This window comes from Microcaecilia unicolor, chromosome 2 (genome assembly GCF_901765095.1).
Source record: "Microcaecilia unicolor chromosome 2, aMicUni1.1, whole genome shotgun sequence".
In the NCBI taxonomy this organism is placed as follows: domain Eukaryota; kingdom Metazoa; phylum Chordata; class Amphibia; order Gymnophiona; family Siphonopidae; genus Microcaecilia; species Microcaecilia unicolor.
In genome coordinates, this window is record NC_044032.1 from 312618886 (window position 1) to 312632819 (window position 13934).

Genomic DNA, 13934 nt, shown 5'->3' on the forward strand with positions numbered 1-13934 from the left:
CCCCCCCTCTCCCTCTCTCCCTCTCCCTTCCCCTTCTATTGCGTTCCCTCCGGTCTGCCAGTGCCATTCCCCTCCCCCCACGTGTTCAGCAGCGTACTGTAGTTTGTTTTCCAAGCGTCATGGCAACAGGCAACGACCGAAAAAAAAATGGGTGGGGATCGTGTCGTGTGAAAAAAAAAGTCATAAGTAAAGGAACCTCTGCTGATCGGCATGACAGTTCCGAGTTGGGCTCTGACGGTGGGGAAGAACGGTTGCTGCTTGCGCTTTTGGGGGTTGGGCTGGGATAGGGGGAGCCCGTCTTGGAATCGCCTTTTTTCGTGTATGTACGTGTTTGGGTGTACATGTACAGTACTCACAAGCATCGAGGTGGCAGAGAGAGCGAGAAGGATCGCGGACCGGATCCCTTTCACACCCAACAACTCCCGCGCGGGCACGCGCGCATATTCTCCACATCTCTCGCGCGGCAAGTTCCAGGGCTCCCATGGCAGCGTCGGCGGCGCCCGGCCGGCGCGTGGAGGGAATCCCCGGCTCGGAGCGTCTCGCGCCCGCTCCCCAGATTGGCAGCAGTGCGCCTCTGTGCTAACATATACTGCCGACCCCGCCAAGGAAAGCATCAGCGCACCTCGCAGATCTGATTAAGAATTAAAACACGATTACAAGTGTATTTGGTTTTCTTTTTTTAATAACAGGGGAGGGTTTTTGTTTTACATTTTTTCTGCCATTGAAAAGCTACTGGACTTCGTACTCAACTTCGTCGTTGCTTGCATTAATGAGGTAGATTGCTTGGATGATCGCAAGCATTGTGATCCTGAGGTCTCTTGGTAGAGGATTGGTTGGCGATTGAAAATAAACCGGATTCAGTTGGGACGTGCTTTTTTGATGTATGCCTTTCTGTCTCCTGTCTTCAGGCAACCGCCCGGCGACTTTGACATGGCTCTGAGCGGCACGTTGCTCCCTTCCATCGCCACCTTCGCGGCGGGCACCCCAGCCACAGAGAAATCCCTCAGACAGGCAAGTGCTGGCAACGTGAGTATCTGACCCTCAACCCCAACCTGTTACCAAAGACCTGACAAAACATGAGTTCTTGAAATAGATCCGCTTTATTTGCTAAGCCCTCCGTCTTGCATGTTCTTGGTTTCCACTTCTCTGAAACTTTCATCTGAAGCTAGAGCTGCCTGAATTTGGTGTAACCTCACCTGCTGTTCGCATGGGTGCGAGGGACATTCTGACAAATGCGTTCCAACTGGAAATCCAATACCTAAACGATATACGAACTGCCTTTTTGTAAACCTTCTCTCTTTCTTTTAAAATGTTTTTTTCTATCCTTCAGGCATACATTAATCAAGCACTTATTCAACCAGGCTCTAAGCTATATACAAAATCATAAAACAGAAGTTACAAACATATATACTAGCCAAGCAACAACAATCATACTACTCCTACTACAAATCATTTCTATAGCGCTACCAGTCTACGCAGCGCTTCACAATTGAACACGAAGAAAAGACAGTCCCTGCTCATAAGAACTTACAAAAAAGCGAGACAAATTATTTAAAACGTAAATAGTTTGAATTTTTTTGTTTCATATTTCCGCTCTGCTTGCTAATCACTTGGCTTTTTAAAAAACTGTGTTTGCATATGGGGCTGTGGGCTGAAGGTATGCCGTACTGGCTCACCTTCCTGCAGGTGTTAGGGATGAGGTGTTCACCAATCAGAAGTATTTTGTGCACCTGGGATCCCACTACTGCTCTTAACCAGTTGAGGAGCACCCGATCATCTCTGACTGGAGCTGCCAGCAGTTTTCCCTGGCCAGGGATGGGTGGCTTAGGTACCTAGCAGAAGCAGCTCAGAAACAGCCTAGTTGATTGGCTCCTTTTAGATAGCTATCTGGAACTTGTAGAGCAAAATGATGCAAGATCATGAAATAAGAATTTATTACCATCATTTTTTAACTTTCATGCTATTTCCAGAGCAGTTGCACTTAGTACAGACTGCAGAACCCATTGCTAATACTAGGTATTATTTTTACAGTGATACTAAGTGTATCTAGTCAAAGACAAGAAGATGTGTGCCAGCCCTCTTGCATGTTTCTTTTGGTTCTACTACTACTACTACTACTTATCATTTCTAAAGCGCTACTAGATGTACGCAGCACTGTACACTTGAACATGAAGAGACAGTCCCTGCTCGACAGAGCTTACAATCTAATTAGGACAGACAAACAGGACAAACAAGAGATAAGGGATTATTAAAGTGAGGATGATAAAATAAGGGTTAGGAGTTAAAAGCAGCATCAAAAAGGTGGGCTTTTAGCTTAGATTTGAAGACGGCCAGAGATGGAGCTTGACGCACCGGCTCAGGAAGTCTATTCCAGGCATATGGTGCAGCAAGATAAAAGGAATGGAGTCTGGAGTTAGCAGTGGAGGAGAAGGGTGCAGATAAGAGAGATTTACCCACTGAATGGAGTTCCCGGGGAGGAATGTAGGGAGAGATGAGAGTGGAGAGGTACTGAGGAGCTGCAGAGTGAATGCACTTATAGGTCAATAAGAGGAGTTTGAACTGAATGCGGAAACGGATAAGAAGCCAGTGAAGTGACTTGAGGAGAGGTCTAATATGAGCATAACGACACTAGCAGAATATTAGTCATGCAGCACAATTTTGAACAGATTGAAGAGAGAGATGGCTAGGTGGGAGACCTGTGAGAAGCAAGTTGCAATATAAGCAAGAGGTGATAAGAGTGTGAATGAGGGTTCTGGTAGTTTGCTCAGAAAGGAAAGGACGAATTTTGGTGATATTATAGAGAAAGAAATGACAGGTTTTAGCAGTCTGTTGAATATGTGCAGAGAAGGGGAGAGAGAGGAGTCAAAGATGACCCCAAGGTTGCAAGCTGATGAGACAGGAAGGATGAGAATGTTATCCACAGAAATAGAGAATGAGGAAGGAGGAGCGGTTGGTTCTGGCAGTTAGCATCAAGACACATGGTATAAGTGAAGGGGATACTAAAATCTGGGTGTGTTTTTTTTCTTTTGTATGTGTGTTTGTGTGACTTTCTGCACAGAGGTGGAGGGAGGAGCTCTCTCACATGAAGCAACGGCTGCCTGGGCTGAACCCTGGCCGGCCCTACGAGGATAATTCCAGTACAGAGCCTGAGCCACCCAGCCACCGGGACCCTGAGGAGTTCAACGACCTGCTGGACTTTGACTTCATCCTCTCCAACTCTCTGAGCCACCAGGAGCAAGGCCCAGGGGTTTCTTCCTCTTCTTCCCCTTCCTCCTGCTCCCCTCCCCCAGCTGTTCCTTGCAGTTTCCCCTACCCGCTGCGCTGTCCCCGGGGGCAGCCCACCTCCAGCAATAATCCTGGCCCAGGGCCCCTGCTGTACGGCTCCAGAGACAACCCCTTCAACCTGGATGACATCAGTGATTTGTCACCCTCTGGAGGCTTTGTGGCAGAGTTAATGAGACCCGACTTGGACCCTGTGTACATGCAGCCGCTGCCACCACCACCACCGCCCCCTGCCACTAGCCTGCATGGAAAATTTGTGGTTAAAACCACCCTGGACATGGGGGACTACAGCCTGGCTGTCAACGTTAGCAAAGGCAGTTCAGTGCCTTACAGTGGACAGCTGCCTAGGATGTGCCCCAAAATCAAACAGGAGGCAGGAACAGCTTCTTGTACTCTGCCCAGAGCCCAGCATGACTTCCCTGGTGGGCGTCCAGCACTTTCCAACAGGACTTCTGCCCCCTTACCCCAAGAGGAGATGCTAAACAGAGACTGCCACCCTTCACCCCAGGGACTAAGCCATCCAGCACTGCCACTACCCCAGGCTTTCCATGTTGCCAGTGGCTATCCTCCCTTCCAGCCTGACCAGCAACCAACTGCTCTTCAGTACCAAGGTCAGTCTTATCTCAGTCTTTTTGAAGGAGCTGTAAAAAACATGCCAGGGACCATGCTGATTCCACCTTCTTCACCTTTAGAGCTCATGACTTCTGGAAGCTGCATGCCAGAGGAAAGCAAGCCAAAGAGGGGTCGCAGAAGCTGGCCCAGGAAAAGGACAGCCACTCATACCTGTGACTACGCTGGCTGTGGGAAGACCTACACCAAGAGCTCTCATCTCAAGGCTCACCTCCGCACCCACACAGGTAAGCAACTCTCAGGTGTGGTTAGCTCACTGGTGGGTGGCAGTTCTCAGATGAAAAAGCCTAACCAGGGCAGAGAATGTTCCAGACTTTCTTCTTTCTGAAGTACCCCTTGTGGTCATTATTAAAGCCTTCATATGAATATTGTAAACCATCTAGAAATAAATATTTGATGGTTGGTATATCAAATATTATGAGCTCACCATGTCATTTAAGAACTTTTGAACTTACAGAGGTGTATGTGCTATTATACTGCTTTCTGGTCTTGCAAAGCTTTTAAGTCTCCTATGATCCAATTGTGCTAACCATTTTTTTTTCTTTTTTGTTAAATAAGAAATGCAATTAGCCTACCTGTACAGTACAGTTTCCCAACCCAGTCCTTGGCACACTCCCAGTTGGATTCAGGATATCCATAAGATAATTTGCATGCACTGCCTTCATTCCATACAGATCTATCACATGTATATTCATTGTGGATATTTTGACACTTCCACTGACTGAGGGTATCCTAAGTACTGGGCTGAGAATCATCACTGTGTAGAGGTATTTATCTCTGCTTACAATTACCATTGGAATGGTCAAAGCTGCTGGATAGTGGGATTCTTAAAACAAAATTCCATAGTTTCAGGAAAGTACAGTGTATTATTCATTTAACTTACATGTATTTGAAGCCAGTTTAAAACAACAACAAAAACACAAGATAACCTTATCTGGTTTCAAATACATTCTGAGGAAAGTTAAATACAAAGAGGCATATTTTCAAAGCACTTTGGGAGGCTAAGTTCCATAGGTTTCTATGGAACTTTGGGAGGCTAAGTGCTTTGAAAATGAGCCTCAAAGTGGACTAAGGATAACTAGCAGGCTCATTTTCAAAGCACTTAGCCTCCCAAAGTTCCATAGAAAGCCATGGAACTTAGCCTCCCAAAGTGCTTTGAAAATATGCCTCTTTGTGTCCTCATTTGACTTCCAGCTTAATGGTATTTGTGAACAGGTCCTGGTTTTACCAGTCCTATTTCAAAGGTTTCTGTACACAAAAAAACCTCTCAAAGTACTTCTAAATGTCGAAACAAGCATATAGAGCCAGATGGTCCTTAGTTTCTGCTGTCTCGAAACCTGCTTCCATGTATTTGCATGTTCTGATGTCCGTTTCATTTGGGACTTGGGTCAAAAATCAATTCCATAGCATCTGCACTTCTGCAACCTGCATATCTGGTTCTCTTTGATTACATTTTATCTGTTTTTATGCAGATGCTTTTACCACTTTTTTTTTTTTTTTTTACTGGTAATTGTGAATTTCCAGGAATGTATTTAAAGCTGGGTTTGATTAAATCATTGTTGGTATTAGAAAGCAAAAGTAAAAGCCACTACAGCAGCTAAGATGGATAACCTTTCTGTTTGTATTTGAAGGCAGAGATGATTGAATGAATGAGGAGCTTGTCATTAAGCCTCTCTGAAATGTCATGAATTGGGAGTGTGGATGGGTTTTTCTTTGTTTTGTTTTTTTTTTTAACAACACAGGAAAGGTTGCTTTTTGTAGCTTTCGTAAATCTAGACAGGGAAGTACCCTGTCAGTTGTAAAACTTTTTTGTCAATATTATACATAATTTAACAAAGTTTGAGGTTTGTTTTTTAAGTTCAACATATAGGACTCCTAAGGTACGCAAATTAATTTAGCACGTGCTAACTGCTAAGAAGCCATTAGGAATAAAATGGGCTTCATAGTATTTAGCACATGCTAAATCTGTTAGTGGACCTTAGTAAAATGAGCCCATAGTTTTAAAGAAGTATTTTCACAGGTGCTCCAAAATTCTGGATTTATTGGGAGCAGTAGTTATATTCTTTCTTGGGTTACCTTGATTTATATGGGAGGTCTGACATAAGAACTTCAGGCATTAGGCAGGAAGATATGAATCTTGTTCAGTGAGTATTTGGGAGAGAATAATACTTATTTGATGGTTTCTTCTTAGTCTTGAACTTTACTCTGTTATTAAAGGCAGAAGCATAGTCGGGTTTTGATGTCAGGGGGCGCAGACTCTTTGTAAATTAGGTGTCAATATGAAGCTGAAGGGCTGATCTGCATAAGAGCCATTTTATTCAAAATACTATGACTAGGGCACTCAATGAAGCTACAAAGTAGTACATTTAAAACAAATTGAAGAAAATATTTCTTCACTCAACTTGTAATTAAACTCTGGAATTCATTGCCAGAGAATGTGGTAAAAGCAGTTAGCTTAGCAGGGTTTTAAAAATGCTTGGATATATTCCTAAAAGAAAAATCTATAAGCCATTATTAAGATGGACTTGAAAAAATCCACTGCTTATGAGCACCATATATAGAATTAGGGCGTAAATGGCCTTTTTACCAAGCTGCATTAAGCACTAACGTGTGTTTACCAGAGCTTAAAAAGGTGTAATGTGGGGTGTGCTGTGGCATCCCATAGTAAGTTGCACATGAGTATGGGCCACCTACATGTTAAAAGTATAAAGTGGAGAAGTAGCCTAGTGGTTAGTGCAGCGGACTTTGATCCTGGGAAATTGAGTTCTATTCCCACTGCAGCTCCTTGTGACCCTGGGCAAGTCACTTAATCCTCCATTTCTCCAGGTACAAAATAAGTACCTGTATATAATATGTATACCACTCTGATTAGCACAGGATTAGTACATGAGTCCTTACCGCTTACATTAATTTATGTTAATGGTTGCACCTTAATGGCAACGTTAGCACATGGCCATTAATATGGAAAATGGAAAATCAGCAAAAATGGCCTTAGCTCATAGGAAAGACCCGTGTAAGGTCACGCTAAGGCCACTTATTGCGGCAGCTTTGCAATAGGGTCCCTAAAACACATGGATTTTCATTGTTCACACTTTGCTAGTCTGGGAAATCTGCTCTTTTATTGTCACTCCATTGCCCCAGGTACAAAAAAAAAGTGCCTATAAATTTATTTTTATTTATTTATTAGGATTTATTTACCACCTTTATGAAGGAATTTACTCAAGGCAGTGTACAGTAAGAATAAATCAAACATGAGCATGGCAATTACAGCAGTAAAAATATTCAAATAACAATGCAAAGTATGGCGTAGTATACTACTTACAATAATAATCTGCTTTGATTGTAACCAGAAAAGGTGGTATATCAAATCCCATACCTTTTTCCTTTGTGTTTTTTTTGGCCAGATAAGCTAATTTTCATCAGTTGTAATTTTTCAATAAGGGCTGGTTTTTCAACCTGGGCAAGAGTTGTGCATATACACATCTGTTCCTGCTGGTTTTGTCCTGCTAAGCTGGAGAAATAGGTGCACAGGCCTTTTCCTACTTAATCTTGCAGTTTTGAATGTAGATTTGAGATATTTCTATAAAGCATGAGCATGCATGATTATAAACCGAATTTCCAGTAATAATGTTCTTCCAAAGGAGAAGCATTTGTTGAAATGTAGAGCATCTCTTACAAAGCTGAGCTACTGATTAGCAGCGCGCTGAATGCGAAGAAGCTCATTCAATTCCCATGGGCTTCTTCGCATTCAGTTCACGCCAATCAGAAGCGCCGCTTTGTAAAAAGAGCCCTTAGTTTGTGATGCTCAAGATTTGTTAACTAATTAGAGACAAGTGTTGTAGTTTAATGCAAGCTAATGATTAACAATGTATCCTTTTTAACCTGTCTTCAGTTCTTCATATTAGTAAGGCATGTGACCATAACCAGTATTGTAATAGTGATCAGTGTAACTCTTCCAATCTACTCATATAACCTGACAACAAATAAAAGCGTCTGTATATTATGTAGCCATGATCTGGAGCCTTGTGTATTAAGAGAATTTTGTCTTTTTTGTTCTGTATTATGTTGTCTTAATGATGTGCTTAATGTTTATTTATGTTTTATTGTACACAGCTTAGAAAATACTGTTTTACAGTATATGCAAATAATGGGTTAGGTTTACTGAAAGGTGATGCAGCATTACCATGTACTAATACACATTAATGCTTGTTACTTCTTGCAGGTCCCATTTTATGCCATGGGGCCTATTTAAACATGTTAATACATGTTAGCATGGGGTAACACTGTAGTGCGTTTTAGTAAATCTCACCTTGTGGCTGAAATAATCTTTATTGTTTTTCTTACATTACAAACAACCTATCTAGATTAGTTATAATCCCAAACATTGATTATATCTGATAATTGTTGTGTAACCCCCAGAAATGCTGCATCTTGTGAAGGTGGTAATATGCATCTGCTTTCTTCCCCTCTCAGGCCCACAGGACATAGCTTCTAGAGTGCAGACAAATTGATATCAGCATATCAGGTTGGAAATGTAAATGTTTCGCTCTGTCTTTTCATAGGAGAGAAGCCATACCACTGTGACTGGGAAGGCTGTGGCTGGAAGTTTGCACGCTCCGATGAACTGACTCGTCACTACAGGAAGCACACTGGTCATCGCCCTTTTCAGTGTCAGAGATGCGACCGGGCCTTCTCCAGGTCGGACCACTTGGCCTTACATATGAAGAGGCACTTTTAGTGGGAAAGTAGTGGAAGTTTTCCTTTCTGTACTGCCAGAAGAGTCAGTATTCTGAGCACAACACTTTCTTGCACAGACTGAAGAGGTAGAATGAGGCACTCAAAAGCATAGCCAGGTTTTGATGTCAGGGGAAGCAGACCTTTTGTAAAATAGGCACTGATGTAAGGCCAAAGGGCTGATCTGCATAGGCACTGTTTCATTCAAAATCTGTTTGGGGGAGCGGCTGCTCCCCTTGCACCCCACCTAGCTATGCTTCTGGAGGCACTACAAGGGATCATGCGGATGGAACAATTAGTCTTCCAGAAGGTGGAACTCGTGGATACTTTTTTTTTTAAATTAGTAATACATTATTGTGAAACTGTATGAATAAGACAAAAATACTGGGTTCTGTGACTGGATCTTCAAGCATTCCATTTTTTTATATAAAAATTCAACTTGAATATTTCTGGAATATAAAAATGCCAAAAAATGACTGGAAGCCACGGATATCAGGGTTTAATAAACTATACATGGGGTTGGGGGGAGGGGAGTTTACATTCCTGTGATCTTTGTGTCAGCGCAGTAGCTATATGAAAGCCATTATTTTATTATGGGAATAGGTAAAAAAAATTCAGGTACAACAAAAAAGAAATAACAAAAAAAAAAAGATAAACTTCTAATTCATGGTGCTTAGTGACTGCCTGTTCTAAAGGTACCAAAAAGTAGAAACCAGAGAGTTCTCAAACAACTGCTGCATATCTGACAAGGAAATATATATTTTTGTCTTCCGATCTTCAGTTATGACTTAAGTCAGGTAAATACACCTGGTTTATTAATAATGTTTATTTTATTTTATGCAGACAGTCTGTAACCACAGTGTGTTACAATGTGCAATAATTTGTACAGTACTATGGTTTATTTCCAAATAGGCCTGAAGCAGAACAAATGCCTTTTCTCCCCCTATATAGTACTTTACATAATAAATATGTAATATAAATTCTAAGCAAACTTCTATTTTGTATATTTGTAAACTATAAATAAAATTAAAGTTTTTGGGAGTTTGTATTTTGCATATTCAATGCATATTCAAGTCTGAAATAAGTCTTAAATAAAGCCTATAATATTTTACCTGGTTTCACCATTTTCCCATTCCAGTCTACACTAGAATTGTCTGTGTTGCAAACTTGGAAGCCAGAATCTTTACCATGCGGCTTTGTACCCTGTTTTGCTGCTAAACCCTCTCCTCCTCCTGTTTTAAAGAAAATATGGCACTGTAGCTGGAAACCAAAGCCTCACTTTACCTGCTCACCTCATTTTCTGTGTTTATTGCCTGTTTGGTGGTATTTCTTCTCACTACATTGCTTAGTCTAAGTTATTTATTCTTGCGTTATAACTAAAATACCTTTTTTTGTTTTTTTAGAAAACATATTAGAAACTGGCCTTCTTAGAAGGTCATTAAAGATTCATAGTTGACCTTATGATCATGGGATAATGAGTTTAGAGAACCATGTTCTGTCTGGACTGCCATAAACTTGGATTCTAATACTTGCTGCAGATGTTCTGAGAAATTTTGTTAGTTTACTTTCAGTGAAAAATAAAAATATCTTGAGGCCATAGCTTGCTGTTTTGGTCTCTGTTATCCTTGAAATATGATTTTGTATGATAGCGTGAAGGAGAGAAGCAAAAGAAAGATAGAGAGAGATTAAAAATAACAGTGCCTTAACATAACAAATAATGGGCTCCTTTTAAGAAGCAGCACTACTGATTAGCATGCGCTGAATGTGAGGAAGCCCATTCAGTTCCCATGGACTTCTTTGCATTCAACGCACACTAATCAATAGTGCCACATCATAAAAGGAGCCCAGTATCTCTTGAATAAAGGTAGAATGTTGCAGTAAATTGCTACCAACTCACAGGAAGCTATCACTGTCAAAGACTTAAAAAACTAATAGACATCGTATCTGAGTGCTGGTTCTAATTACTCAGCAAATCTGGAGCTCTGCCAATCAGCTATGTTTACCTGGGACTTTTCTTTTGCAGCCAACACTGGAGGCTCACTGGTCTGATGTTTTGCTCCTGCCTTCCTTGTGTGTCTAACTGAATTTAATAGGTAGGGTGTACTAAATTAACAACTATTTAGGGCTATGCCCAGACAATTCTGTTTTATTTATGAAACAAAATCAAGCCACAGATGACGGTGTCTGTTTACTAAGGTGCGCTAACATTTTTAGAATGTGCTAAAAATTAGTGTGTGCTAAACACTAGAGATACCCATATATTCCTATAGGTGTCTCTAGCATTTAGTGCGCACTAAAAACGCTAGTGCGTCTATAGCGCAGCTTAGTAAATAAGACCCAAAGTTGAAAAAGGAGAGGAAAACAAAAAAAACATTGGTGGGTCCAGGCCCCAAACCTCCTTCCCCCATGGCAAAAACAACCCCTTCTGGGCACTCTCCCTACCCCATCTGCACATCTCGCCCCATCTATTACTGTCTTCACCAAGCAGGATAGATCCTCAGTACTACAATTAACCATAAGATGGCGGCTTTTTATTTTCTGTGTCGCTCCTGCCTCCTGAAGATAGTATCTGGTATGATAAGATCCTGGGGAAGGAATAGGGAATGAAGAGAGGGTTGGCTTTTTTTTTTTTTAACCATAGAGGTGGGAATTGTTGATAATAAAATGAAAGAAAAGCATACAAAGTTTTGTTCAACTTTAAAATCATATCCTAGAACCATTAATTACTCAATTTGGCAAGCTAATGGGGGTCTAAAACACCTTGGGGGTCACTATACTGAAAAGTACACTAATGCTCAGAAAGACATACGTGTTAAAAGCACTGTTTAGTGTGACTAATCTAGCTTATTTGTATCAAACATGCTTATAATGCACACCAATTAGTTTATGAGCATTTCAACACACAACATTTGCTAATAAAGTAATGAGATTCCAAGCTGTGCAACAGAGCTTGTCACTTGTTAGTGCATTGGAAAATAACACACCCTAAAACACCCAAAATGTAACAAGAGCTGTTAGTGCTAAAAGTGTTTAAGATTGTGTGATGACGTTCACATTAACTATGGTGGTCAGATTAATGTGATGTTTAAGCCTATGTAAATTAATGCAAAACTCATTTTGTACACCAACTTGGGCCATTAACACAATCTAATTGACATGATAAGTGCTGGTGTCTAAGCACTTTAATATATTGGTATCTTTGTGTCTGTTTCTGCCCAGATTCTCATCATGTTCAGTAGGTAGTCTGATCTGCTGCATTCATCAGATGTAACCTTTCTCCTTTTCCCCCTCTCCAGCCTGCAAAGCACATTGGAAAGACAAGAGAGATTGGGAGTCAGGGGAAGTCATATGGCTGTGACCAGTTTATCTAATTCATTTTTTATGGCTGCAAAAGAAAAGTGATATTATGTCCACTTAAGCCTAACAACCCTTCCTGTGATTCATGACTGGATTTCACATGTTCTGTTTCTCCGATGTCTGAGATGTGACTATCTTTTTATTCCTTTGTTCCTTATTAAATATGCTGTCCTTAAGTGGCCCTGCTGTGATGGGAAAAAAGTTCCTGAAATAGCTGAGCGAAATTTGAGAGTATGAATCTGACAAAAAGTCTTACCAAAACAATGTGTACCACCATCGTTACTGAGTCTGTGGGGTTTTGCATTTTGTGGGCCTTAGCACACAGAAAATGCATAGACCAGGAAAATGAGCCAAAGCAAACATTAGGGATATATCTTTGTGACTGCAATTTTCTCCTCAAAATCCAAACTGGGTGTAACAATAGTCTCCAGACATTACCTGACATATTGTTCATTGTATTATCTGGGGTTTTTTTTTACTTCTACTGCACTGCCATCATGTTACTAATGCAATAAAGACAATTTTATAATTGGGAAAGGTGCTTCTTGGTTAATGGCCTTTTTAGTCTAAACTTTCTTCAAGATTATTTGACTTTGTGTGCATTGTGAAAGTAGTAGAGAGGGAATATAAATATACCTTTACATCTGTCTACCTCCAATATGACTGCACTCTCTTTTTCACATTCCCTCATTTTGGAGAGGGAGTCATGTCCTCAGCTACATGCCTTCCTAGAGTGTGTTTGCATGATTTTGCTTCATTTAAGGGGCTTTTAAACAAACAGCATTGTTTCAGTCTGTTTTTCTTTGATGTTTACTGTGGTGGGAAATATTCATAAGTGAACTGGAATTTAGAATATTGTCAACCAATTGCATTTGTACCCCGCACTTTCCCACTCATGGCAGGCTCAATGCAGCTTACATGGGGCAATGGAGGGTTAAGTGACTTGCCCAGAGTTACAAGGAGCTGCCTGTGCCTGAAGTGGGAATCAAACTCAGTTCCTCAGGACCAAAGTCCACCACCCTAACCACTAGGCCACTCCTAAAAATGTAAAAAGACTGGAGGCAGTGCAAAGAAAAGCTACAAAAATGCATGGAGCTGACAAGAGCCCTTCAGATCACTTCTGGCTCTAAATGAATCCTTTTACCTAATTGGGGGGGGGGGGGGGGGGAGAAAATTGAAATAACCAGTTATTCCATTTGTACTTTGATATGCAAGTACTGCTAACAATACCAGGCATGTGTATTAGCCACCTGTTCCATTTGGCTTTGTAGACAAACAATAGATCTGGGAAAGCAATACTTACTGTAACAGAGCATTATAGGGAATAGGCTGCTGATAACATAAGAAGTGACTATCATATTGGAGGGGGAGGAGAGTCCCCACACTAACACAAAACCAGTAATCAGCCCAAAATCTCCCAGAACATTCCTTGCACCTTCCAATGCAAGTCTGCACAAGCCAAAGTTTAAAGTAGAATGGGAAAGTGTTTACTGTTGTTCTAACTCTTCTTAACCGCAAAGGTGGCCCTTTGTACATTTTTAGATGAACAGGCGTTTAGGGTCAAGGGGGGGAACTAGTTCCTCCTTTCTCATCCAGCTCAGTTGGGAACCAGAGCTGGGATCCAGCAGTATTACCTTTCATTCACAGCTAGCTAGGGATTTTATTCTCTTGTGCCAAGTTACTCAGCTGCCACTGGGAACAGTGGGATTGATATTCAGATCCTGATTGGTGGCATAAAGTGAAGCAGATATATCATTCAGAACTTTATGCCAGATAGTTTGTGTCTCAGTGAGGTCCTAAACTTTAAAAAGTGTAATTGATTCATGGTCCTCCTCACTGGATAAAGTTTTCCACACAGTGACTGAATATAACTGTTATCCAAATTAGCTGTAGTCCCATCCCCTAGAATGTCCCTGATCCTTCTCGTAGAT

The 13934-nt window shown here is 41.2% G+C and overlaps 1 protein-coding gene across 3 annotated transcripts; it reads left to right on the forward strand.

Moving 5' to 3' along the window:
• The first annotated feature begins 201 nt into the window (after positions 1-201).
• KLF4 (Kruppel like factor 4) lies at positions 202-10207 on the forward strand. 3 transcript variants are annotated; one of them, XM_030194311.1, is made up of 5 exons: positions 202-774; positions 909-1026; positions 3059-3893; positions 3975-4139; positions 8475-10207. In XM_030194311.1, exons 1-5 carry the CDS (start codon positions 770-772, stop codon positions 8648-8650), a joined length of 1299 nt encoding a protein of 432 aa, XP_030050171.1. In that variant the 5' UTR covers positions 202-769; the 3' UTR covers positions 8651-10207. The 3 variants fall into 3 exon arrangements, with proteins under 3 accessions (XP_030050171.1, XP_030050172.1, XP_030050170.1); XM_030194312.1 differs by having other exon boundaries at positions 909-1011; XM_030194310.1 differs by having other exon boundaries at positions 3059-4139.
• Positions 10208-13934: the final 3727 nt, after the last annotated feature.

What these genes read in the sequence shown, in the direction of transcription:
- KLF4 (XM_030194310.1), top strand. An exon ending in GACAGGCAAGTGCTGGCAAC is followed by an intron (nt 1,027 to 3,058) that starts GTGAGTATCTGA and finishes CTTTCTGCACAG; the next exon opens with AGGTGGAGGGAGGAGCTCTC. An exon ending in TCACCTCCGCACCCACACAG is followed by an intron (nt 4,140 to 8,474) that starts GTAAGCAACTCT and finishes GTCTTTTCATAG; the next exon opens with GAGAGAAGCCATACCACTGT.